Below are 25,502 nucleotides of genomic sequence, written 5' to 3'. Positions count from 1 at the left end.
TTCTGTTAGATCTCCTCCCTACGATCATATGGTATAGTCACCAATAAACTCAGACTGAGTCTGGGAATTCTAATAACAAACACAACGCGCAGTTTGATTTCTTCCACAGTACCTATATAATCCTTTTCCCTAGTGACATTTTTGAAAGAACATTTTAAGTGTTGTGCCTAATACTTTACTCACTTTGAATCAAGGTTAGAAATCGCAAAGTATTTACAAAGGCGGCTTGGATTTCTCTTATGTAATCCACATCCTGTACCCCTAAATAATAGCAGTTATTACCATAAAGGTAACTATCAGTCAAGGCCTGAGGCAGAAACTATGGTTTTTCACTAAATTGTATAACCTTATTCAAATTGAATGTAGTTTCATCTGTAAACAGTTAACATCCAAAAATCTAGTGAGAGAAAAATCTTGGCCATAGTTCACCTTTCTTACACTTGCTCCTGTGTTTCATGATCTTTTCTTGCACCTCTCAGTGAAAGCCAGAACAACTAAACTACAATGCATTTATCTGCACTTGTAGGATAACATTCTAACAGCTTTATCACAACGAACAGCAGCCAGTTAAGCAAGGAAAGCAAAACAAAATAAACCCAACTCTCTTCTCTCAAAGACCCTTGACTTGTGATACAACGGTGGTACTTAAATAGGATTTTCTATCCATCTTGAATTTTTATTACAAAGCAAGAAGGGATCAAAACAATACAGATCATTGCCAATCTATAGGGACTACAATAATGGTATATTATTGCTCAGGAAAAATGGTACCAGATTATTTAAGGAACTGGGAGAAAGAAGACACCCAAATGAATTAATTAAACCAAATCACTATCCCCCACGGTGAGGGAGGGGGCAGGTGCTGCCCAGCCGGGGGTGGGAGGAGGGGGCCTGAGACAGAGCCCAGCTTGTGGATAAGCATCCAATAAGCATCCCGCCAGAGGGTAATGGGGCTGTGCCTCCAGATCTGAGCAGCCACGTCGTCGAAAGGTCTGTTTTCCTGACCTCTGGTCATGCGTGTAGACAATTTTCTTCATATCAGTACCAATCCGACATTGGACTGATGTATCGGTGCAACTCTAGTAATAATAAATCGTGTCCATGAAAACATTGTTAACAGTATGCTTACCTGCTGTATCAAGACCTCTGAGCTGCCCATGAACACGATGAATGTTCAGTTTGGCAGCAATTTCTTTTCCTTTTTCTACTCCTGCATTTGATCTCAGTGAGCCAGAAGACTGAGGCTGCATTTTACTGGCATGGATGTACCGATCAAACGTTACAGAATTTCTCCCAGTTTCTGCATTGGTTGAAGTCTCTTCAACAATACCCCTATTGAATGTAAAAGGAAAAAAAATAAACCAATGTCAAGAATAAGATTAAATAGTTGCTTCTGGTGTCTGCTAATTTTAAGTGATATAAGCACATAAATATTAAGAATTTTTTGTTCGTGTGACAGCCTTTGGTAGAAACAACTAAAGAAGATTTAATTTTGCCCTCAGAGTTCTCATTTGTAATTCCTATTTATATCACCAAGAGTTAAATTCATACAACTGAAGAGAGAATGATTAAGGTTGAAAGATGACAAAGTACTTTAACTACACATCACTTAAAACTTGGATGACAATATGTCCTGCTTTTGCTCGGACAGTGCTGGATTTCAGAAGCCAGTCCCAGCTCGCTGTTTGGAATTACAATGGGTTTTCCAGAAATACAGGAGTATGGGGTACACTCTGGCCAGAAGGAGGAGTGGTGCAGCGCACATTGCAGGCAGGCAGGCGTACAGGCACCATTGTCTGCCTGGCATACGGCCTCTCCCCTGCCAACTTGTGAGAGTGTAGGAGGATTGGGGCAGGGAGCAGTGTCCTAGATTTCCTGGATGGTGTCCCAGATTTCCAAGATTTCCATATGGCCAGCCTACTTAAAACCCATTTTTATAAAAGAAACACACTGACAAGAAAGATACCCATAGTAACTTTTTAAAATTTACTTTTTTAGATAACCCTGTTGGTACCCGTGTGTCTCACATACAGAAGCTTAGAAATTTCTATTAGCATGATAATAATGAGGTATCAATTATGGACTATATATTCTGCTTACCTATTCATGCGAACTTGTGTAGCAATTCTATCAAAACATAAAGCTACTAAGGAAACGTGAGTCACAGTTTTACTAGATGCAATGCCTGGGGATTCATCGACTGATGCTTGTAGTAAACATAAGTTTACCTAAACATAAAATACCCCAGAAGAATAAAGTAAAAAGTTTAGAAAACAGTCATTTAAAAAAAAAAAGAAAAAGAAATAGTTGCATATAATTTCATCTATGCTTTTCAGATTATAAACACTACATTTAAGACTATTATATAACTGCACAAACTTTTTACAGTTTGAACATGTTTGTTCTTAATTATTGCACTAGTTACAAACTTTCATCTTGTATTTAAATTTGCTTAAATACTGTACTTTGAGCAAGCTAAGAAAATACGCATAATTTTTAACAAATATGACATTGCATTCAGTTAGTTCTAACTTCTCAAAAGAATACTTGTAGAAGGTTAGTTCACAGAAGAACAATCTTGTAAGATTACTCAATTAAAATAAAAGTTATTACCTTGGGTATAGTAACGTTTGCCTGAAGACCTTTAATTGTCACATTATCTTGCTTAAGTGAAAGATTTGTCTGTGCTTGGCCTTGGTTGGTTGTTCCGGTAGTAGGGTTTTCTATTTTTGTTCCTCTAATATCCTGTTTGGAGGATAACTTTAAAAATGGTAAGAGTTAGTATTTTACACTAAGTCCCTTTCAAAATATTTTACAAACTGTAAGTAAGTAATATGTCTCAATGATGCTTCAGTGAAAGATTTTCAGGTGCATTTCTAGCCTGGTGTGTCTCAATTTACAGGGCAAATGAGCTTGAATATACTACAAAGTTAGCATACTCAAACCCAGATAGATAGTCCCATACTCAGTAGAGTACTCAAACCCAGACAGAAGGTCACATACTCAAACCCAGATAGTCACATCTTGTGGCACTCAGCACAAAACTTTCAAAAAGATCCAAACTGAAATCCAGACAGATTCCTGATATAAGTGATGAGATGCTTTGACAGGCAAGTCTCTAGGCTGCACAAGGATAATTAGCTAAGTTAGAAAGGTTTCCTAATTGAATAGAAAATGAACTACATAGTTTCCATGAAACTACCAACAGTTAAACTAATTTGGTAAAGTTTTGGATTCTATATCTGCAGCTCCTGTCTAAAAACAGATATGCTTCTATGTCTTCATCTCAGTATAACCTTATCTCGCAATCACAAACATCAGATATATTCTCTAAGCATTCCAAAAGTTTTAAATACAATGCATTATATATATTGCTAGTATATATTCCATTAAAAAACAACACCAGCAGAAATATAAAAAGGGAGACGAGCAGAAAAGTGAGACGTGTGTTATGTAGAGTTCTAGGAAAAAGAGAGGTGAGTTATTTTAGAAAGAAAAATGAAGGAACACAAAAAAAAGCTTAACATGGAAGAAAACTAAGGAAACTATAAAAGACTGAAAGAAAGTGAAAAAAAGAACATTAGACTCCTGTGGACATTGACCTTGATCATAGGAGCACTGTTGATGGATGATAAATATTTGTCTTTATGTCTATTTTAGGGGACAGATAAACCTTTAAATGTTAAATCTATTACTGAATAAAGCTAGAATCATTAATAACATTTTTTTAAATGTTAGAGGAATGTAGACCAAGTCAGTGTAGCTATGCCAATTCTCACTAGCTGAGAATATACTATTACATTAGAATACATGTTATGCTAAGTAAAATGAAACCGTTTTTCAAATATGATACAAGCACAGACTTTCTATAGAGAACAGCTATTTCCATAAGACCATGGATAGGTATTACATTTGTAGTGCCAAACGCGCCCTACCACCACCACAAAAAAGGTGAACACCACACCATTCCAGCTGTTTTGTAGCACTACAAAGATGTTAAGAAATGCCAGTAAATATTAGCACTTTCAAAGTGTAACTTCTTGGTAGCACTGCACTTCATGATATCACATTTACATTTAACTTGTAGCACTAGTGGGGACTAGGACCCCCAGCATTCCCCCACTTTCCACGCTCCTTCCCCCACCTCTAATGGGAAGGAATATCCCTGATATTCATGCACTACTGGGTAGACTCCTAAAAGGGCGATGTCAAGAGGCTCCAAGCAAAGGCATGTTCTCTAGCCCACATGATAACATGTAACAGTACTTTCAGGACATCTGGGTGATGATCAGCCATCTGTCATGAAAACGTCAATGAAACCGAACAAAAAATAATTTGAGATATTAAAAAAAAAAAAAGTACTGTAAGTTTAAAAAAAAAAAAAGTAAGAAAAATGCTGTGTTGCATCACAGTCCACAGAACATCTAACACAATTTGGTCTACCTTCATCAATAATCTTTTTTTGACTAACAAGGTTATGGGCAAATGAATCATTTGCATTAAGTTCAAAGAAGGTAGGAAACTTTGAGCAGAGCAGTTAATGAGTAATAACTCTATGTGTATCCATTCTCACCAAATCGGGGAAGTTAAAGCTAAACACCAATAGTTTATCTCCCCGCCACCTCCCCCTCCACACACACACCCACCTTGCATTATTACATTTTACCTTTATTTTACCACAGGCTAACAACAAAAGCATTACACATTACCGTGTGGAGAGTCCCTATCCCAGTTCAGCTTCTTAAAGCTGTTCTTGTCCACACCTTATGTATTTCTGGTAGATAGTTTGCTGATCTGTATGGTGTTCTTTTGCTCTCAATTACTTAACCAGCCAATATCCAGGCTACAGGTGCAGAGACTACTTATCTAATATAATATATTTAGCTGTGATGTAAAAAAAAAAAAAAAATCACATCTGGACAGCCTGGGAGCTGAGCTGAACAGCTACTTGCAGCAGAGCTTTCAGCAAAAAGTTAATTTGATTTGGAATGTAGGTATGCTGATGAACAAAAGCAAGTTGGTTATAATAACTATCCCTAACTAATAATAATCCCCAACTATAACATTGAAATTCAATTGGAAAAAGAAACACTGGATTTGACTGGATGAAAGACAGCCAATAAAAAAAACATGCAAGCTTTTGCACTCCCCCTTCCCAAGCCTCTTGCAATTTAGTAATGCCCTTACATTCTCTGAAAAGGATGTTTTGCTGTTCTGTACAGCTTCACGGAGAACCTTACAATGTAGATCATCCACAATTGCTGCTGGGTGTCGAGTACTAGCACAATGTACCATTGCTTCTATGTATCTACAGGAAGAGAAAAAAAACCAACATAGTTAAATAAAAGGAAATTTAATTCCTGAGGTCACATGAAATACCATCAAAATCATGAATCTATACTGAAAAAGCACACTCCCTCCTCAAACGTTCATATGCATGTGTGCTTGCACCCCCTGACCCTACACACAGCAAGAACAAGAGTATAACAACATGTCACAAGTCAAAACAAAGTAAGTTTTTTTCTAGCTCTTCTGCTAGAGATGTGAAGCTACATAAAGGGGAATTCTGAGGGGGCAGGGAGCACAAATATTCAGCAGTTATTCATGTGTGTGCACACACACTTTCCCCCCTCCCAGCAGTTCCTTTTCCTAAGCATTTATGCTACTACCGAATCAAAAAACTTCAAATTTTGCTAATAATACCAATTTCAATTTAACTTTAAGTAAATTAAGATACCTGTCTAAAGCTTCTGCTACCAGAGGAGTTAGAATTACATCTACAGTTCCTTTTACTTCTATTATGGCTGTCGTCCTAGTTTGGGAGACTGGATGATCCAAAGTCCATTCCTCCGTCATCGTTTCATCATCAGTAGTATCCACTGTTTTCTTTTCCAAAGGAGTATAGGGTGTACTACAAAATTCAAACAGAAAGCAATGAGCTAGAAATAACCAATGGACATCACATATATTAAACTTCCATTTTATTTTCTTTGTTTAGTTTGGTACAATGCTAACAACAAGAATGGATTGCATGTACAAGACTAAAGCAAGTCTGTATTTAACAAAAGATTGTTGGAATTAGGAAGGTCAATTTAGTTCAGTGGTAAGTATCTAATGATAAATATTGAATAGGCTCCACATAGTACTTTTCACATTTAACTTTTCTAACTCAGGCTACAACACAATACAGAAGTAAACATTCCTCCATTAAGACTCCGAACTATGCCCTCATATTTTAGTAAGTTTTAAAACAATACTTGCCATATGTTACAATCTTCAGAGTATTACACATTTCAAAAGGAAACTGCAAGCTCCAATACAGTGCACTAACAGTGCACTAAGCACAAAATCCAAGTTGTAGTTCAAGCATTGCCATAGATTAACTGATTTTGCCAGGAAACTTATCTAGACCTCAGTTCAGTTTGAGTGTACCATACAAAATCTTTTAAATATTGCTATATTTACTCAAATCCAAGGTGAGGCTCCCCTTTCCCCCACCCCATTCAACATGAGGTGGGAAAAGCCCCTTGTTTTGGATGCAAGTATAAGGCAGGACGAGGACACACACACACACACACACACACTGCAATGCCAAACCCAGCCTCAACCAAGGCTCAGGATTAGAGTCAGAGCCAGAGCAGCCACCTGTCCGCCACCACCTCTGCCCTGCCCCTACCTGCTCCCCATAGCCTCTGTCCTCCCCACATCACCTTCCACCAACCACTGCCTACTGTCAGTCATGGCTCCAGCCCCATTCCAGCATCCCAGAGCTACCACCAACTGGAACCCCTGTTTCATGACTGGGCTGGGGCCAGAGCTAACCTGTGCCCTGTGACCCCAGCTAGAATGGGGCCAGACCCATAATGGACAGTAAGCATGGGGGAGGGGGGGCAGGAAAGAGGGCAAGGGGATAGTGGGGGGGTGGCAACAGAAGGAAAAAGGTGGGCGGCTAAGTCTGCTTATCACCCCCTTCCCCTACCTTTGCTTTCCTCACTGTAGCAACAAGAAGGACAAATCTGAGCCAGCCCCCCAATCATTAAGATTCTACAGATGGAAAACTATAACAAATTTATAAATTTTCCATATAAACTATCCAATTATTATAGGAGGGTGGGGTGGAAACATATCCTAGATGCTAAGTCATGTTGGATTTGGGTAAACATGGTACGTACCATTCCAAAGTAAGTTTATAATAATACAAGTGATATACGTCTACATTTTACTAGAGCTAGCAAGAAATGCTATACTTAAAGGAAGTACAGGGCAGATCCCTCTCTTCCAGTTATTTAAAGCCACCCACAGAGTAATGCCATCTTCTACTTACTTGGATGTTGATCCTGTTAGTTGCATGCCTCTGTCCAGTAAAGCATTTGCTGTGAGACCCTGTTTAACAATCTAAAACACAGTACAAAAAAATTACTTCTCTCTGTTCATGGTTTCAAGGGAAGATTCCCGTTATTGTTTCCTCAAAGAGTATCACTCTAGCTTTCTGTCTTATCCAACAAAAGGGTAAGAACTCTATCATCCAGCTCTATTTTTTCAACTGTTTTAACAGTTCTTGACCAGATCTTGAAGTTATCATATAAAAATTCAATGAATAATAACATTTGGACTTTTCATTGTCTTAGATATTTTTTAAAATATCTTTCTAAGAAAGGCTACATATGAAAGTAAATCTGCACAGTGTCCAACACTAAAATGACATTAACATTAGATTCTACTGTGTTAATTACCTACATTCTACTGTGTTAATTACCTATTACCGTAGTAATATTTTACTACAATAATTTTCATGTGATTTACTTGATAAATATGATAAAGTATATGGATCAATATATATGAAGGAGGAGCACAATAAAAATATACTTTCAGATCTGTGAACTGAGATTCAATTTCATGTTGACATCTAATTAAAAGCAGACAGGAGGCCAAGGCATCTTGAAAGGAACATAAACCATAAAAAAAAGACTTTTACCCAATCGCACTGCTGCATGAAGACAACATACCCAAAACATTTTGTTGTAAAGCAGATATTGCCTTGCCTTACTGCAACCTGAACCTGAATAAATAACTTGGCACACCAGGCAGTACCTTCTGCAAGCTTCATAAAGCCACAATGTTCTAGAATCTTTGTTTAAACTACGAATCAGGTATCAACCTTTAAAAGACAAAAACTATTATAATAACAGTAGCTTAATAAAAAGCTGAGTTTTCTGCATAATTTTTTTACTATAAATATTTTCTCAATGAAAATTTTTACTATAAAAATTCTCTCAATGAGCCTGGTGAAACACTGACAAAAGCTATGAATAAGCACATAGTGAAATGCTGCTGAACTTAGATTTCTGTAGTTTTCTTAACTTATGTTAATTCAAGGTACAACTACAGGAAGAGGAATTGGAAGATGATAAAAATTCCCTCTTATATTTTCATGGTTATTAGGTTTTGTTTAATCAACTCTTTCTTCCAAATAAGATCCAGTAGGCAATAGGTTTTAACTTCTAATACATCAAAGTAATATTGCAATGTCCCATTGTTATTTTATTAGCACCTCTTACAAGAATATGGTACAACCAGCATATTAATAGGAAATAAATATTAGTAAGTCATCACCTAAATCTACACATTACCAGTTTTGCTTTGAAAAAACCCTTTTTTATAGTTCAAATTATAATGTTAACTGTAACTGGAAGAAGCATCACTAAGCTTTTGTAGCAGAGTTAATTAAGTAAACACTGCTGTAAATATATTCTGTAGAAAAGCTAGACTTTGAGGTGATTTACTAAGTACAGAATTGGCATTATAACACCAGAGATTATGTCAATATTTTCATTCACAAAACATTAACAATTTCCCCTGTTTCCTGCATCTAAATCCTACGACGATCCTAACTTCTGATAACTAAGGGTGAACAGTTTTAAGTTTCCTTTGAGTCAGCTGTTTAGCACAACACATTCTAGCCTCGATAACTTATTTCCTTCCCCAACTACTGCCATACCTTAAAAGTTGGAACAGAAAGTTGTTCAAAAGATGAGGAGCTTTCCTCACTAGTTGGGGTATCAAGGTCCAAAGGGCGATGTAATGAGGATTTTGAGGTTCTTTTGTTTGTTGGGTGCTTTACAGACCAATTGACCACTTGGAACTGGGTAAGGTAGTTTTGGTAACAGGTCATTACAGGCTGTTGTGATGTGATTTGTTCACTCTCTGCAGACTTCTCAGCTTCTATAATATACATGTGCTCAGCAAGTTCATCCTCTCCTCCCAAAGCTGAAACAAAAGAAGCCTGAGAGGGATGAGTTTTGATTGGCAAAGTTTTTGTATCCTGACTAGCTTCTCCATGGACTGCACTCGTTAAGGGTCCTTCTACACTGTGATAGATAGATCCTCTACTATATTCAGCTTTCTGGGCTTGCTTTTTCCTCTTTTTTCTCCCTGGGTAGGTTCCTGGTCCTTCATCACTGCTTACTGGCTCAAACTCTTCAGCTGCTGAAAAATAGGCTTCGCTGTCAGCCACTGACATGCTGGAGTCCATTGAGCGATACTGGTGAAATGAGTTTGAATCTGCAGATGGCGTATATGGAAAAGAACCAAAGCTTCTCCTCTGTTTTGGAGAGTCCAAGACGTTTTCATCACTGCGAGACACATCACTGCTAAATTGGACACCAACAGGAACAGGCTGCTTGTCACCATAGAAAGCTGCAGTAAGACTCTTAGTGCTCCCAAGTCGGGTTGAGCACACAGATGCCTGCCTTTTCAGAGGAGATCTGAGAGGGGACTGACCAACAGTCCTTTCCTGGCTGTTAGGAGACACTGGACTGCATTCTGCTGCCTCTGCTGGAAGACTATAAACAGAAATTAAAGATTATGTTTTTTTTCAAACAATAGTGTGAATCTTAAATTGCAAAGCACTGACCTTTTAACAGATGATACTAGGTACTTTTCAGAAACTCGATTATAAATGTTAATTTCCTCAAAGACAATAAATCAGTTCATATGTAATATTACTTTTCCAACACAGACCATGTATATTAAACCATATTAGGATCCTGTACCTGACCAAAAAAGTCAAAGTAAAAGGAAACGTGTCTAGGCAAATTTTCATGGATGTCTAGTTTCCCATCTAGATCAGAAGATTTGACATTGATCTTCTGTACTTCAACTAGGAAATCAATTTCAGCATTACTGTTTGAAATAGCTGTATTTGCATTTTTCAGGGGTTTACTCAGTCTTAGTATTAATCCATAAGAGTAAGTAAAAATCAATTTCTGCCTTGGTTTGGCAGAGTATACTAACCTTCCATGACCATCTTCCCTTTTTGCACCAGACAAAAACTCCTTCTGTCCCATATGATCTTCAGTAGAAGAAGGGCTTTCCTTCTCACCTGCAAGCAAGGGAAGTGCAGCACTGGAACTGCTATTTTCCTCTGAAGATGAAGAGGAACTGTGGGATCTCAATGGCACTTGTAGGCTTAGGTGCTGCACCTTTCTTTCTATTTCAATACCCACAGATCTACAATCCCAATCTTTCCTTTTTACACCATTTGCTTTACCTAAATAAAACAGAGACAAATCAATTAATTTTTTTAAGATTTGAAAGCATTTCAAATTAAGTATTAAAAGCTACAAAGATCTCTTTCCCCCTTTTAAAACAAGTGTTTTTTAAAAAAAATAACTTTCAAATAGATTTATATCTTGTACTGATACAAATATATAAAATACAGGTATACGTAGAGAGGCAAACCCTGAATGCTTTTTGATGGCTGCCCAATTTAGACAATTACTAATAAGTGGATGTTCAGTCACAAAACTCCACTGAAAACATTAAGCATGAGTACCCATTCATTTACTGTTCATACGATTCTCCACTTTCACAAGCTTTTCATAACAGGTTCCATTTCTTGAACCATGGCAGAAAAATTATGCACACACTATTTTGCAACAGCATACTGATCATCAGTAAATATTCTACAAGGTATGAAGTGAAGTTGAGAATCCAAACTTGTCAGTAAATGGGACAACCCTCCATGTTTGTACCCAAAAAAAATGTTTTACCATCTATTATTTTTGGAATCTCCTTGGTAATGATCCATTCTCCTGGCTGCAATAAAGACTGTCCATAAAACATATCCAATTCTGCACTTGTACTTGAAAAAGCAGAACTGCTAGAAGGTGTCAGCTCTTCCAGCTTGAAGAAATCTAGTCCTGTTACTGTACCACCAAAGAATCGGCAGCCACCAAGACAGCCACACTTGTTCTTGCTTCTCTTATTCTTCAAATTATCATCTGGCCACAGAAACCATAACCTATTAAAGAAGAAATACAAACAAGAATAGTAATGAACTGGGAGGGACTTGAAGCACATTTAAAATCATAAAACAAGTACAAGGTTCAAAATCTGGTCTCTCTGCTTTACAAATTCATTCTTCCTTTAGTCAATGGGAATTGAGTAAGGCTGTATTATTTATCTAATGCTTTATTCATGGAAGATGCATAATTGTACACATGTATATGACTGACTTTTAGATGTCTGGTGGCTCCAGCAGTATCTATGGCCCTGAATACATTGTTTCTCTGTACATAATTCATGAGGCTAGAGTGGTACCTCAGAATGGAACCCATAGCAGCCAAGCATACTGAAAAGAGAAACTTCCTGAATAGCCAATAAGAGACTAGGGCTTAGTCACGTCATATGAGACTTACAGCCTGCACCACCCCTCACCAAAAGTTATACAACCCAATCCTTTCATTAAAAAAAGCCAGCAAGAGTTGTTCACTGTTAAAACCCAGCTACCAAAGGCTTCCATCTTTACCCCAATAAGCTCAGTGCCCTTACTGCCAGGCTAGAGAGTTATATGCAACATGGCAGGTTTGAATCACGTCTTGTGGAGAAAAGAATGTAACTCTGGTCTCCCACATCCTTGGGAGTGCTCTACTCTACTGAGTTACTGCATGAAAAAGGGCCAATGCCAAAGACCTAGTCCTCCAACTCCAAACACAGTGTGTAGAGCTTACCTACTATATAAGCTTAGAGCAAAGAGGTAATTAGCCAGGTTAGTCTAAAGTAAGGCAGGACAGCATACAATAAAGAAGACTGTTGCCTATGAAAGCTTATGCATCTCTGTGAGTTATTCTAATAATGGTGACAGAGGTTGGCAACTTCGGACCCATCCAGCCTGTGGAACCAGTGGATCTGGTACCCCACCCATGCAACAAAGGGGATGAATGCCAGTTGCAGCATGGTCCTAGCACCTGCCCACCTGCCTCTAACATGGGATGGGTCACTCTGGCCACAGCCAAAAAAGGGCTGCTTACTCCTGCACCTTATAGCACTTTCCAGCTAATCTTCATTTTCTTAGAAAGGCAGTTAATTAGAATGTCATGGGAGACGGTGTCAAAAGCCTAGCAAACATCAAGGTGCATCACATCCACTGCTCTCCAACCCCCTCCCCACCCCCAATCCATACAGCCAAAGAAGCAAAGTTGGGTTGTCAGGCATGACTTTGTCTTGGTGAATCTATGCTGGCTCTGCCTGATCACCCTTTTTCTCCTGTAGGTGCTTCATAACAAATTGAGAACCTGCTCCAAGATCTTTCAAGGTACTAAAAGGTCAGGCTGACTGGTGTGTAATCCCCCAGATCCTCCTTTTTTTCTGTCTTTAAAGATGGGCACTACATTTGCCCTTTTCCAATCATATGGAACCTTACCCAACCTCCACGATTTCTCAAAGAGGATAACCAATGGCTCTTAGATTACCTCAGGCAATTGCTTCACTACCCTAGGGTGCCTCCCATCTGGGCCTGCCAACTTGAAAGCATCTAGCTTCTCCAAGTAATTTCTAACCTGTTTTTTTACTACTTCATGCTGTCTGTTTCCTTCCCTATCTTTTCTGCCAACTGTTCTCACCCTCTGGTAGCTGACCCTATTTTTAAAGGCTGAAGTAAAGCAACAAATATTTCAGCCTTCTTTGAATCATCCATAACTAGATATCTCCTATATTCTTTGGTCATCTTCTTTCTTTTGACATACGCATAGAATCCCTTTTTATTGTCTTATGTTGCCAGTTGCATCTCACATACTCTTTATACAGTATGAAGAAGCTCTGCCAGTCATCTAACTTCTCTTTGAACTATATAAACTCAATTCTTAGCTTTACCTCAAATAGCAGGGTTTTCTTTTTAATCCAGAGATTATTTAAATTGCTCTCCTCTGAACTCTACATCTGGTCTGAAATGTGTTACCCAATATAACAATGTACTCTAAAATTTAACAAAATCCAATAAGAGAAATAGTTACCTTTGTAGCTACCTGATGTTACAATATTTTACTTCATGGTAAAATATGTTGGGCAGTTACTTAGCTAGCATAAGACTGTCATCATTTCACTGAAATCAGTAAAGCTGTCATAATATACACTATTGGAGACTGACCAAGCTTCACTGTGTAACTGGTGTTTTTCTGTATATATCCATGATTACCATAAAATTCCTCTCATCTCTTCTCCCATCATGGATTAGTTAGTTATTCTCATATGTTTAATTGTACCCCATAAATTAGCGGTGTTAAACACTTACATTCCTGGCTACATCTAGGCAACTTAAATAGCTCCTTAGGGAAAAGAAGCAAAGGGAAGAACAAAACATGCAGCTCCCTCATACTGTGAGGGGAAAAAAAGAAGAAAATTTCCAAAAACATGGCTTAAAAATATTTCAGGTAAATCTGAAACAAATGTTCTCTGTAACACAAACTTCCTTCATTCATCTCAATATAATGTTAACTCTATAATGTAGCTGCAATACTATGAAGAAACATGTTTTTAAAATAACTTGTATGCATAAAGCAGGTGTAAGGTTCTGCACCTAATTTGTGTATACAGTCATGCATAGCAATCTGGTAATTTAACACAAGGATGTGTATACGAAGAGCAAAAGTTGCAATGGTAAAAATGTGATTTATTTTAAAAAGACATTGTTCTTCATATTGCCAAAGATTAAATCAATTTTGTATTATTTAAGAATCGAAGAGGCATATTCTTCTCCTCATCCTGATAAATTATATAGAGAATGCATTGTATAGCCAATTTTCAGCAACTGGCTTATTTAGAGAGTGTGTAGTATAATATTTAAACAGATGTAAAAGATTCCAAGGACTAAAACATTATTTCATGGAAAACATATCAAGTAGGGAAACATCAACCATTAAAGTCTTCCAATATTTTCACTTACCTCTTAGTTCTGCTATCATGGATTTCTAAGAAATGTCTCTGGACTTCATGTTTAGAATGATGATCTGCAGCTAAAGCAATATCAGCAGTGATAAGCCCCAAATTGACAGACCCAGCTTCCAGCCAGTATGCCCTCCGAAGTATTGCAGGCTGAAGGCTAACTCTGCAGTTATTGACCTGCTCAACGTACTGCCTCAGCTGAAAGTCTTGAATAGCAGCACTTATCCCCTCTCCAACAGACTGGTTGTGGAGGTTACAGTTTGCAACACGTATAGTGCCCATCTAAAGAAGATGCAATAAATATGAAGCATCTCAATAGTTAAAACAAAAGTAATTTTAAGCTAATTAAAACGGAACAGTCAAAAAAGGTACAGTTTGTATCATTAACAAGAATGAAGATGGCATTTTCATCTTAACATAGGAATGCAAACCAGAAACTAGTTTCAACTGCATCTCTGTGGCTTTAGATAGATCAGTAACATCTCCTCCTCAGGCTCTCTCCACTTGCAATATCAACTTTATTATATCACTATATTATTTTGCGAAGCACTAACACTTCATTATTTTCCTCTACAAAATTAAATGGGCGAATGTTCAGCATGCAAGAAATGTCAAAGTTAAGTTTCAATGTACTTTAATGAACTTTATATGACCACTTCACATCTCTTGTAACACAATTTTTGATAACGCAGTTTTTCTCTCTAGGTATAAACTCCAGAAAGCAAGTTTTATTCAGTAATTTCTTTTACTGGACCAACAATATAGTTGAGAGATGTTAGACATGCTTTCAAGCACAAAAAAGCCCTTGCTCAGCTCTGGAATTGAAGTAGATACAGCCTAAGCGTCAGAAATACCAGGTAAAAAAATTTTTTTAACTTAAGTAAATGAAAATAGTCATTCAAAGACAGAGGAAAGGGCAGCAAACCCAGGGTACAAAAGAAATTATGGCTGTTTACAGGCATTTAAAAAAAATGTGTTTTAACTTTAAGCTCGGCATGCCCCCACATTGAACTCACTGCATGCCCAAGTAGAGGCATCTATGTCAATAGAAATGCTGCCGTCATGCCTAGGATTGCAGCGGTGATGGTGATATAACTGATTGTCCAGGGAATAGAGTAGAAACAAGATCTATTTGGTGTAGAAACTTTTATGGGACTAACAATATGATTGGGTGGGATGTTAGATAAGCTTTGGGGAAGAAAATGCCCTTCTTAACAACCCTTTTCCCTTTTGAATGGTCCTACCTGTTTACATAATTAGTTTGATCTATTTACTAAGATCCTTGCTTAGATCAACTACTCCTTTACTTAGGGTGCTGACAGACGTGAAAAAACACTTTACGGGAAGAGGCATCTCATTAGTTTGGCCAAACTCACCCAATGTCTGTACAGATCTGGCACTTCAGCAGGGCTTTTTAGGTGTTTTTATCTAATAACTGCTTGAATCAGCTGTAGATAGTGTCAAAAAGCCTTGCTGAAGTGCATGATCTATACAAATGCTGGGAAGCCGGATCAAACTAATGAGATGCCTCTTCCAGTAAAGCACTGTTTTTTCGGGGGTGGGGGGGTCATGCTTGTCAGCACCCTATCACACTAAGTAAAAGAGTAGAGTAGTTGATCTGAGTAAAGATCTAAGTAAATAGAAAAAACTAATTATGTAAACAAATAGGACCATTCAAAAGGGAAAAGGGTTGTTAAGAAGGGCATTTTCTGCTCCAAAACTTATCTAACATCGCACCCAATCAAAGTGTTGGTCCCATAAGAGATACTACATCAAACAAATCTTGCTTCTAATACGTTCCCTAAACCATCCCAGCTACACCTCCATCACCACAACAATCCTAGTAAGCATGACAGCAGCATTTCCACTGACATATCAAGGGGAAGCCCCTTTACCCAAAATGTTTACCCGGGCCTTTGCTATAGCACCGTGGTACCTAGGAGAATCAATAGGAGCCTTTGCAGCAGTCCCTTGCCTAGTTACTGAACCAGGCCAACAGAAAGCTAAATTTAGCTGCACATATACAAGTTAATAACATCACTGTACTTGCTCAGACCCCCGTTTTCAAACTCAGAATTGAAGAAATCAAAATTAATTTCCTCCAGAATAAATCTATACTGCATTCCCATCCAAAAAGTCATCATGCTGAGTTTTAATGGAAAGCTTCTTAATTTTTAAAGAGTGTAGGATTTTATTCCCCATATTTTTTTGGAAATAGGAGACAAATGAACTTGCTTATGATTTTTTTTTTAATTTGAATTCATGCACTTTAAAAATGTTTACTTAGGGATCTACTATTACATTCAAAGTCTGAACTGTGTTCCCAGATGTTCCAAAAACTTCCCACAGGATACTGGAAATTGATTTACTAACATTTCCAGGAGTGCCCACATAAGTGTTTAAGTTACTTCTGAAAAAATAAACATAGGCTTCTTGAAAGCTTTACCCTAGATCTCAATGACACTAAAAATATAACATAATTCAAATCTGTAAAAAGTGGCCATAAGAGAACTGCCCTCTCAGCCTTTGTTTGGTTACACTAGACAAGACAAGCTCTATTATGGTCTTTCATAGCATAGAATCTCCACACCCTGATCACCTAATCTCTGCACCAATTCCTATTTTGTTAATTTTTCTTGAACACAGATCGCCAGAATAAACAATAATCCAGAACACTGGCATATTACTTTCTAGAGCCCTGTACACTGGCATTTTACTTTCCTGTCTCTACAGGAACTACCTTACCCAGTACATTTTAGGATGAGGGTTGTCTTTTTCACAGGTATAGCACAGTAGTGCTCACAGTCATCCTACCATTGACTAGCCCTTGACTAGAAACACAGGTCCTTCTCTTCTTCAGTTGCTTCCAACTGATAAGGTCCCAGTTGATAGAAGAAGTTTTTATTATTAGTCCAAAGGATGTATGATGTTGTATTTAGTGCTACTCAGTTTCACCCCATGTTTATTACTCCAATCCTCAAAGTTGTACAGTTCTTTCTGTATGATATCCTGACCTCTCTTTCTATTGATAGCTCTTAATTTTGTGGCATTAACAGATTTTGTCAACACACTACCGCTTCTTGTGCCAACATTATTAAGGTAAGTACATTATTTATGTGTAAGTGTATTCTTTAAAAAATTATCAATAAGATATATTTTTACAAAAATTAAATGTTCTAGACATTTATTCTGTGTAAGATATATAAAGTGCTTTCTTGCATGGCAAAGGATGAATAAAATGCAAAGTTCCCACTCTTCTTTTCTATCTCTACCTTTATGTTGGTGGCACAGCCATGCTCTACAATGTACAGATCTGCACCATCCACAGCTAGACGTGTCATGGTGTACTTTAAATCATCAGATGTTGGACATGGCCCAGGGACACAGCTCATCTAGAGAAATGTAAGCAAAACATAGTATTAGAATTTCAATTTCATATTAACAAGCTATTTTTATTATTTCAACGGACTTCTTAAGCAAAAACAAAGTAGATGATAATGAGGTTCCTTGTAATTCTCTGAGATGCTGTGCTTGTATGTAAACCAAAAGAGGAGTCCATGTGCCCCTGTGCATTCAAGATTCAATTGTTTTGGTCAGCACTGACAGTAGAACTAGCATTGTGTCCAGAGTATACTTTCTTCTTCAAAGAGCATAAAAGGCAGATGAGTCACCCACACCTCAAGTTCTTTTGCCAGTGCAGAATCCCAGAAGAAGATGTGTCCATAGAGGAAAAGGAGGATGAGTTATAAAATCCACATGGACAAAACATATCAGAAAGACAACTGCTGCAGAGGAAGTTAACCATTCACTATTTTTCAAGTGACTATCCACATGGATTCAAACTCATGGTAACAAATGGATATGGAAGTCTCTACCAAAGAACAGTGTCATTTAAATGTGTGGACCAGACTTCATGTAGTAGACCCAAGTTTTTAACATGGGGACATTTCTCAAACAGGCAGAAGGAGGTGCTAAAGCTTTACTAAAATGAACATTAATGTGTCCTAAGAGCTCTAACAACAAATCAAATAACCTTATAAAGCAGACATATTCTGGGGGTAAACCAGGGGTCAGCAGCCTATGGCTCATGAAGGTCTGACTTGGCATGGGGGAAATCCACAGCATGAAGTTATACCATGCTGCCCATTTCCACTGCAGGCCTACTGCTCCACCACATCTCTCACCCTCGCTTCAGAGGGGATGGGGCCACAGTAAGTGCAGGGAGCTGTCTACTCCAGGGGGCTGAGACTTTCAGCCCACAGTGGGGGCTGGGGTAGAAAAGGCTGCCTGTCAACCGCTGGTTTTGACAGACATACTAATTGTATCATTATCAAAGGATGCCAATAAAAATGTATGCAGAACTGTTAGGCCTGCATGATTCTGTAGCAAGACAAGTGTAGCACAATTACTCCAGCCTTAGCTCTATTTCATCCAGGGTCAAAGTTAAGGTGATTTTCATCATTAGTATCACTACAGGATCCTGAGAACATAGCTGCACTGTAACAGATGCTAGTAGCCTGATAATCAGCTACACACACGGAGGCAATCAGAAGAATGAATGCTTGCATCGGAAATGGTCCATCTCTTTGCACCTTTTTCACTAAGTATGGGAGGCCCTGTTGCTTCACCCTCTCTTTGACTGCAGTTACAACAAGTAAATATGATACTGTATGAAAATAAAAAAGTATTCAAATCTGACAGAAGGGACTTGGTACTTCCTGTCATCTCACTTGAATGTGGCCAGAATGGACATCGGTGTGCACTGCAAGTCTTCTGCAGGCTCAGAGTACCTCAGGTATAGCATGAGAAACCTGCCAAAGTATGGAAAGCTGCATGATACCCTGGAGCTTGTTAAGTTTTCCCTTTACGAGTTCCAAGGGTAAAGAGTCTTTACCATGCATTTATTGAGGTGTAGAAATGTTTTGAAAACATCTAGAGGGTGTCAACAGATGTACTGCCTTGTAGAGAACCAAAGAGATTGTGAAGGAACAAGCTGTTTTCCCTTGTATTTGTTGTTTCTGTAGACTTTCCTAGACCTCCTTCCAGGATCTGAGACTGCACTAGTTGACTTGGCTATGTCAGTTTACATAGTCTGTTTGGGGACAGAGCTAAAGAGGAAGCCTTACGTGAATATAGATGTACGCTAGAATACAGCTGTTAAGGGCTGATAAGGATATGGGTACTGTGGCAAGACACACATGGGGAAAGAACAGGAAGGACATTGCTGTTGGGTCATAAATAGTTTTCCACTGTCCCTTACAGATCCCTCCCCAGTCTTTCTCCCCTGCTCCCTCTATGCTAACCAAGGAATAGGAGAAGAGTATTTACTATGTTCTCACGGCAGGGAAAAAAGGTGGGGCCACCTTGCCAAGAGTGCCTGGTGTCTATTGTGTTCTCTGTAACTGCACAGGAAATGAGCCTAGCATCTCCATTACCAGCTGAACCAAATATTTACTAGTCAGTATCTTAAACTATCAGCAACTTCAGTCTCCCAAGAATAACAGCTTCTGGTAGCAGGTCCAAAGATGGCATCCCCCTCCCCCCCAGTGGCATATGGGCTCTGAACACTGAGACAGTAGATACTAATGCACTTGCCATATAGCTCTGAGGCTGCCTTTACAAAAAGTATGAGTGCCAAGAATCAGGTACCGAGAGATGTTCAGTCTTCTGGTTTACTAGGTAAAGTCGCTGCCAGGGCATCAGAGGAATCCTTCTCAGGCTGCTCAGTGCAAAACAAGTCAATCTACAAATATTCTACCTGGACTCAGTAAGTTATTTGGGAGGGTGACCTACATCTTGACTTAATTCAGAAGCAGTGTTACGTTCACTGATAGGGTTCCAAGACTAAAAGCCAGAAACCAAAAATAAAAGCAAAGGATGTGTGTGTTGACAGCAGATAAATTGAGAAGGTGGCAGAAACTACAGGTCTTCCATCTCACTGCCACAGGCAGTACCATTCTGAGGAATGGTTCAGTTTCTTCTGCCTTTCATGCCTTTAGAGACCACAACAGACTGTTAGCCAAAAGACTCCAAGCCTCAGAGTGGTTATACATGAGAATCCAGAGTGGAATCCATGTCAACAATCACTTGAAAAGTATAATCTCCTTTAACAAATTATGACTAACCAAAGTGTTTTTAAGCCCAAAACCAAATTTATAGTTTTCATTCTACATTTGGTTAGTTCTATTAAAATATAAACCCAAAAAACCTGTGCAAATACAAGCAATTAAGAGAATGATGAAAACATTACCTTTGATTCACAAAATCGACGATCAATTCCATGTTGACATATAACTACTGATTTGGGCCTTTCAAGCTCAAACTCACGGCACACCACATGAAACACAAACGTCTGTCCCCATTCCAGCAGACATGCAAGCTGCAAGCAAATAGGGAGAGTTTGACACCATAGTAGCTATTCAAAACTAACTACTGAAGTTCAGGTTACTGAGAATGTTAACAAAGCTTGGAAAAAAGAAATATCAGGAGCCTTATCCTTGCTGCTAGATAATCCACTTCCCACCTACCAATACTGTGGTTTTTCACCTTGACACAGTACACAAATTTCCATTCATGGATTAAGCATGCTGCCAGAGTAAAACTCATCCCCTTTGAAAGCCAATCTATTTCAACCACACAAAGCAATGAAGTCCCTCTAAGGTAACAACTTTGCTCTTATATCATTAAGTGCTTAATCTTTCAGATACTTTTTCAGGAAGAAAATGATTAAATATATGTAGAACAATGCTGTTTATCTGCATTATGTAAATACCAAGTTTCCTTGTTTATAAATAAAAACAAACTGTTAGAAACCACAGGAAAAACATATACCAACTTGAGAAATGTTAGGCTAAAAAAGAAACTTTTTATACCAAATATTGCTGAATTCAGCTGACCTTGCTAATAATTACTCTATTTACTCAAAAACAAGATGAGGATCCTCCCCACCCACAATCAGCATAAGGAAAAAAACCCTCTTATATTTGCATACAAGGAAACTGCATTAAATAGATGATCCATCTTTGAACTGCTGTCAAAAGCAGCATGTGTTCAGTAATAGAAACCAACTATAAAGTTGATTGACTGGAGCCCACATTGAACATGCTTATAAAACACATGGTCCACATTAGGCTAACATACTGATAGGAACCTTTGTTTTTCCTAGCCCTTAAAAAAAATGGGTGGGTGTTTCCTCCAAAGGAAACTGGCACCAAGCCTGGAGATACTGCAGGACCAGAGCCACCCCTGACACCTTCCCCTTAGTGCCAGACATGATTGATTTTAGCCAAAAGGCTGAGATACTGGGACAGGTTAATGCAACTCATCTGAATATGATATATGGTAGTGCCCACTGAACACAGTCTACCCCAGCACCTACTTTTTTTTTTAAGTCATGGTGAGCCACTACACTATATACATTTCGGCTTCTGCTTCAGTCCCCCCCCCCCCGTTTCCAATCATTCCTGTTTCTTCATCAGCCCTAAATGTCTGGCAAACATCACCATACGGTACCAAAACAATTCACCCAGAATCCCTTTGTCACCCCCTCTCAGCCTGTCATATATGATTAGTGTGGCTCTGCCTTCCATTAGGTGAAGCTGAACCAGGCTACCTCATGTCTCATCTGCATATAAATTGTTGGAGGATCCCAGGATTAGTGACAAGAACATCCAGTTCCAGTCATGAGCGGGGGCTAATTATTACATAGATCCTTGTTGGGGAGGGGGGTAGAGAAAGGTATCTGGAGTACACACACACTGAACAGTGCTAAGCTGTGCGGTCACCACAGCTTCAAATGCTGTCAACTCTGCTGGGCCCAGTGAATTGTATGGAAAGTCATGAGCCTTTTTGCTTTGGACTAGTTTGTACTATGTATAAGTAGTTCCCCTTCATATGCTTGGATTTGGGGGCATTTGATCCAAAAATCCTCACTTGAATCCTTGAAAATGTGCTGTTGCATCTGATAAATTGTGTTTTCTGGATTTTTCATTAAACTTTCTGCAAAAACCTACCATGAACCAAAACTTGTATTTCATTAAGAACCTCAGCAAGTTCTCTGCTTTTAAAAATAGAAAAAAAATGTTCTCCCTAAGAAATAGATCATTACTGAAGGGGTTCTCTGGAAAAAAAGTTGTCCAAAGCATTTTTGGAGAAACACAGTAAAATTAGCATAAGACCTGAAGTTCACCACTGAAAGCTTTTTGGAGTTACTTGAAGCTTCTGAATGCTGCTACCTATCCTATTAGCAAGCAGTCGACAGTGGTTGCCAACTCCCTCCATTACACCAGATAAAGACCGTCTATAGGCTGGTCTCCACCTGATAGGCATCCATCCATGTCCACAGATCCACTGCAAACCCAGAAATATGCCAGTGAGACTACTTTAGGCTAATCCTGCTCAAATCCTCAGCCTCCAGTATGTCTAAAACAGCCTCTGGGGACAAGTGGAGGCAGACTTACCAGCAAGTTAAATTTGGAGCACATCAGCAGATGCAGACTGTCAGAGTTGGCTCACACCCAACCTTGCCAGAACCTTCCTGGCAAGACCTGCAACTTGCTAACCATCTTAGGTCCGAACAATATCAAACTGTCCCTCTTCCTATAATTAACACAATGGGGACCTTCAGTTCTCCATACCAGTTAGTTCATTATTTATTAGATTTATATGCCATCTTGACAGACTCAGTACAGCTTATGAAGACAGCAAAATAACTTATAAACAAGTGAACAAGACAACAAAACAGGAAAAAAATTAAACAACTTACAAAACCCAACAGAATCAGCAAAATAAGCTAGGGCTGTCCAACTTCTGTGGATTTGGGGGAAGGGGCAAAAGAGGTGACTGGGCATGAACCCACAAGCCAGAAATTAGACATCCCAGAAATATGCTGCAAGACAAAAGAGCTCCTTAGACAACATCCCAACTTAGGTGTGCCAGCCAAATTACAGCATTCGGAAAGATGATCTCATTTAGGCTTTGGCAGGCCTCAGGTGATAGGGAATTCCAGAATTTAGGGGCAACTCTCTTGTTTGTAAGTAGTGATAGTGACAATCTCTCAAATTGATCATCATGAACTATCATAAGCCCTTTATGAGCAAAATATTAAAACACCATTTTTGTGCAATTCTTTAACTGCAATTTCCTGGCATTAACCTTCTAGCTTTGCAACCCTGCCTCCCTTTAGTAATGCCTATTAGTTCAATGCTGTACACAGTCACCAAATGTGTGTTCCCTTTTACAGGGAAATCTGTTTTCTCTTAAACTAACCTATCTGAAGTTTTCCCAAATATTATGGTCATGGGACGCTTTTTTAAATATTTGTTTGCAGAAATACCAGCACGAATAAAGACAAATTAAGGATCTTAAAACAAATTACTCCTATATTTGTATTGCTTGAAACTTCAAAATTTCAGCTCTTTCCAGCTTCAAAATGCCTATGCCTCAAACTGTATGTGAATCCTAGATTTTCTCTCTCCAATTTAAAGGTTCAAATAAACCTAGACAAATGGCTAGATTTTCAAATCCACAAAATTGGAAATTATTTTAACTACAGATGCATTCGATTGAGTTGACCCTAGATGCACTTGGTATCTTCAAAAGTCCAAGTTATGACAGCTTTACTATGATTTGGGGAGTGTACCTGTGGTGCTGTAACTTTGGCTGTTAGGCTTCCAGCCTGTACATCAATCAACCATGCATACTCTAAAGTATCACTTCCCAGGGGTAGACCTTCTGCTGAAAACATAGCGTGAGCTCGAAGCTGCAGACCCGAGAGGCTGATATGGCCCTCTCTAAGAACTTCATCCACTGGGGGTCTCTGTTAAGGAAAAGTAAATTAAGAGTTTTTTCAGAGAGTGATTACCCAGAACTTTGTACTCTCATTATGTATGAGTACTTTTTGTAAGCATTCATCTTCTAGTAAGTCCCAGTGTCTTCAATACAAGAGATCAAAGACTTCAGTTGACATGCAAACGTAAAATGAACAACTGTATATATGGGATGGAGTGTTATTATAACTGTGCTGATCCAAGAATTGTACAAGATGCATGGGTTTTTGGTCACATCTTTTACTGGACCAACTGTATCAAAGTTTCACAAACTACATAGTCTGCAAACTTTTGTCCCAATTATAAAGTTTGTGCTAGAAAAGATACTACAAAAACATTTTGCCTACAAGATCATTTTACATCTTAAATAATTTTACTGTTATACAATTAATATAAATTTAAATAAATTAATAATTTGATAATAAAATTACACTTGCCAAAATTTAAATACAACTTAACAATTTACATTTTTAAAATAATTTAAGTGTTATATCTTATATATAAGAGAGAGATTGTAGTGTGTATATTTAAAAAAATACATATCAAGAACACCTTAATTGTGCTATACTTTGTAAAAAAGGCTCAGAAAACACACAAGTATAATTAATAGATTTATTAGTGGAAGTGGTCAAAATGTTCAAGTTAACTGGCTCATCTTGAAAAGTTCTTAAACCTACACTGCTTATTAAAAGAAGTGATATCACAGAAGGCAATTTTCTCTAAAAGTAAAACAGACTTCTGGACTAAATATCAGTTACAGAATTCTACAGAGCACCTTCATTTCTGACAAAATAAGCTCCACTCATTCTTTTATTCCAGGGTGCTCCAGAGCCCAGCAACTGAGGCCGAACAGGGAGCTTGGAGCGGCCTTGAATGTGTATGAAAGTTTGTGTTCAGAGTGTCTTGGTAGAGCACGAACGTGGCATTGGAATACTTGGGACTGGAGGAGGAAGAGAAATGAAGTGGCCACCTGGAGCCACTTCAAGGTCCTGAACCTTGACATCTCCCACTACTGGCTCCCTGCAAAGTCAGAGGGAATTTGGACAGCGATTTCAATAATCAGTGTTATAAGTCCTTCCAAGTCCCCAGAGCCCTGTGCTCCTAGACTGCAGCACAATTAAGTGTTCTGTACAGATGACACATGGGTAGTCTAGGTCATTAAGAACCAACAGGGAACGAAGCATGCTCAGAAGTTTTGGAAGAGAAACCACATGTGAAGACTATAACGAGTCAGCAGGAAAAGGAGATGTGAGAGTCTTGAATATGTTCCGCAAGGGCTGAATATAGTTTCATAGTTTCTAAGGTCAGAAGGGACCTGAGCAGATCGAGTCCAACCCCCTGCCATGGCAGGAAAGAGTACTGGGGGTCAAACGACCCCAGCAAGGTGTACATCTAGCCTCCTCTTAAAGACCCCCAGGGTAGGAGCCAGCACCACTTCGCTTGGAAGTTGGTTCC

General features: G+C 38.5%; 1 protein-coding gene across 1 annotated transcript in view; it reads right to left on the bottom strand.

The window, feature by feature from the left end:
* KIAA1109 (KIAA1109 ortholog) overlaps positions 1-25,502 on the bottom strand; it is a 242,219-nt gene that overhangs the window by 116,896 nt on the left and 99,821 nt on the right. The window contains exons 21-33 of the mRNA XM_019533955.1: positions 23,861-24,037; positions 20,471-20,599; positions 17,493-17,612; positions 14,222-14,502; positions 11,052-11,302; positions 10,294-10,549; positions 8,999-9,842; positions 7,325-7,395; positions 5,738-5,911; positions 5,188-5,308; positions 2,614-2,760; positions 2,101-2,228; positions 1,130-1,332 (exon numbers count right to left, since the gene is read on the bottom strand). Of these exons, the coding sequence (XP_019389500.1) occupies positions 1,130-1,332; positions 2,101-2,228; positions 2,614-2,760; positions 5,188-5,308; positions 5,738-5,911; positions 7,325-7,395; positions 8,999-9,842; positions 10,294-10,549; positions 11,052-11,302; positions 14,222-14,502; positions 17,493-17,612; positions 20,471-20,599; positions 23,861-24,037 (2,902 nt within the window). The remainder of the gene's footprint in view (positions 1-1,129; positions 1,333-2,100; positions 2,229-2,613; positions 2,761-5,187; positions 5,309-5,737; positions 5,912-7,324; positions 7,396-8,998; positions 9,843-10,293; positions 10,550-11,051; positions 11,303-14,221; positions 14,503-17,492; positions 17,613-20,470; positions 20,600-23,860; positions 24,038-25,502) is intronic.

Source organism: Crocodylus porosus, unplaced genomic scaffold (assembly GCF_001723895.1).
Source record: "Crocodylus porosus isolate Cpor-Errol unplaced genomic scaffold, CroPor_comp1, whole genome shotgun sequence".
In the NCBI taxonomy this organism is placed as follows: Eukaryota; Metazoa; Chordata; order Crocodylia; family Crocodylidae; genus Crocodylus; species Crocodylus porosus.
The sequence above is the reverse complement of the archived record's forward strand: the minus strand, read 5'-3'. Positions and strand labels throughout refer to the sequence as shown.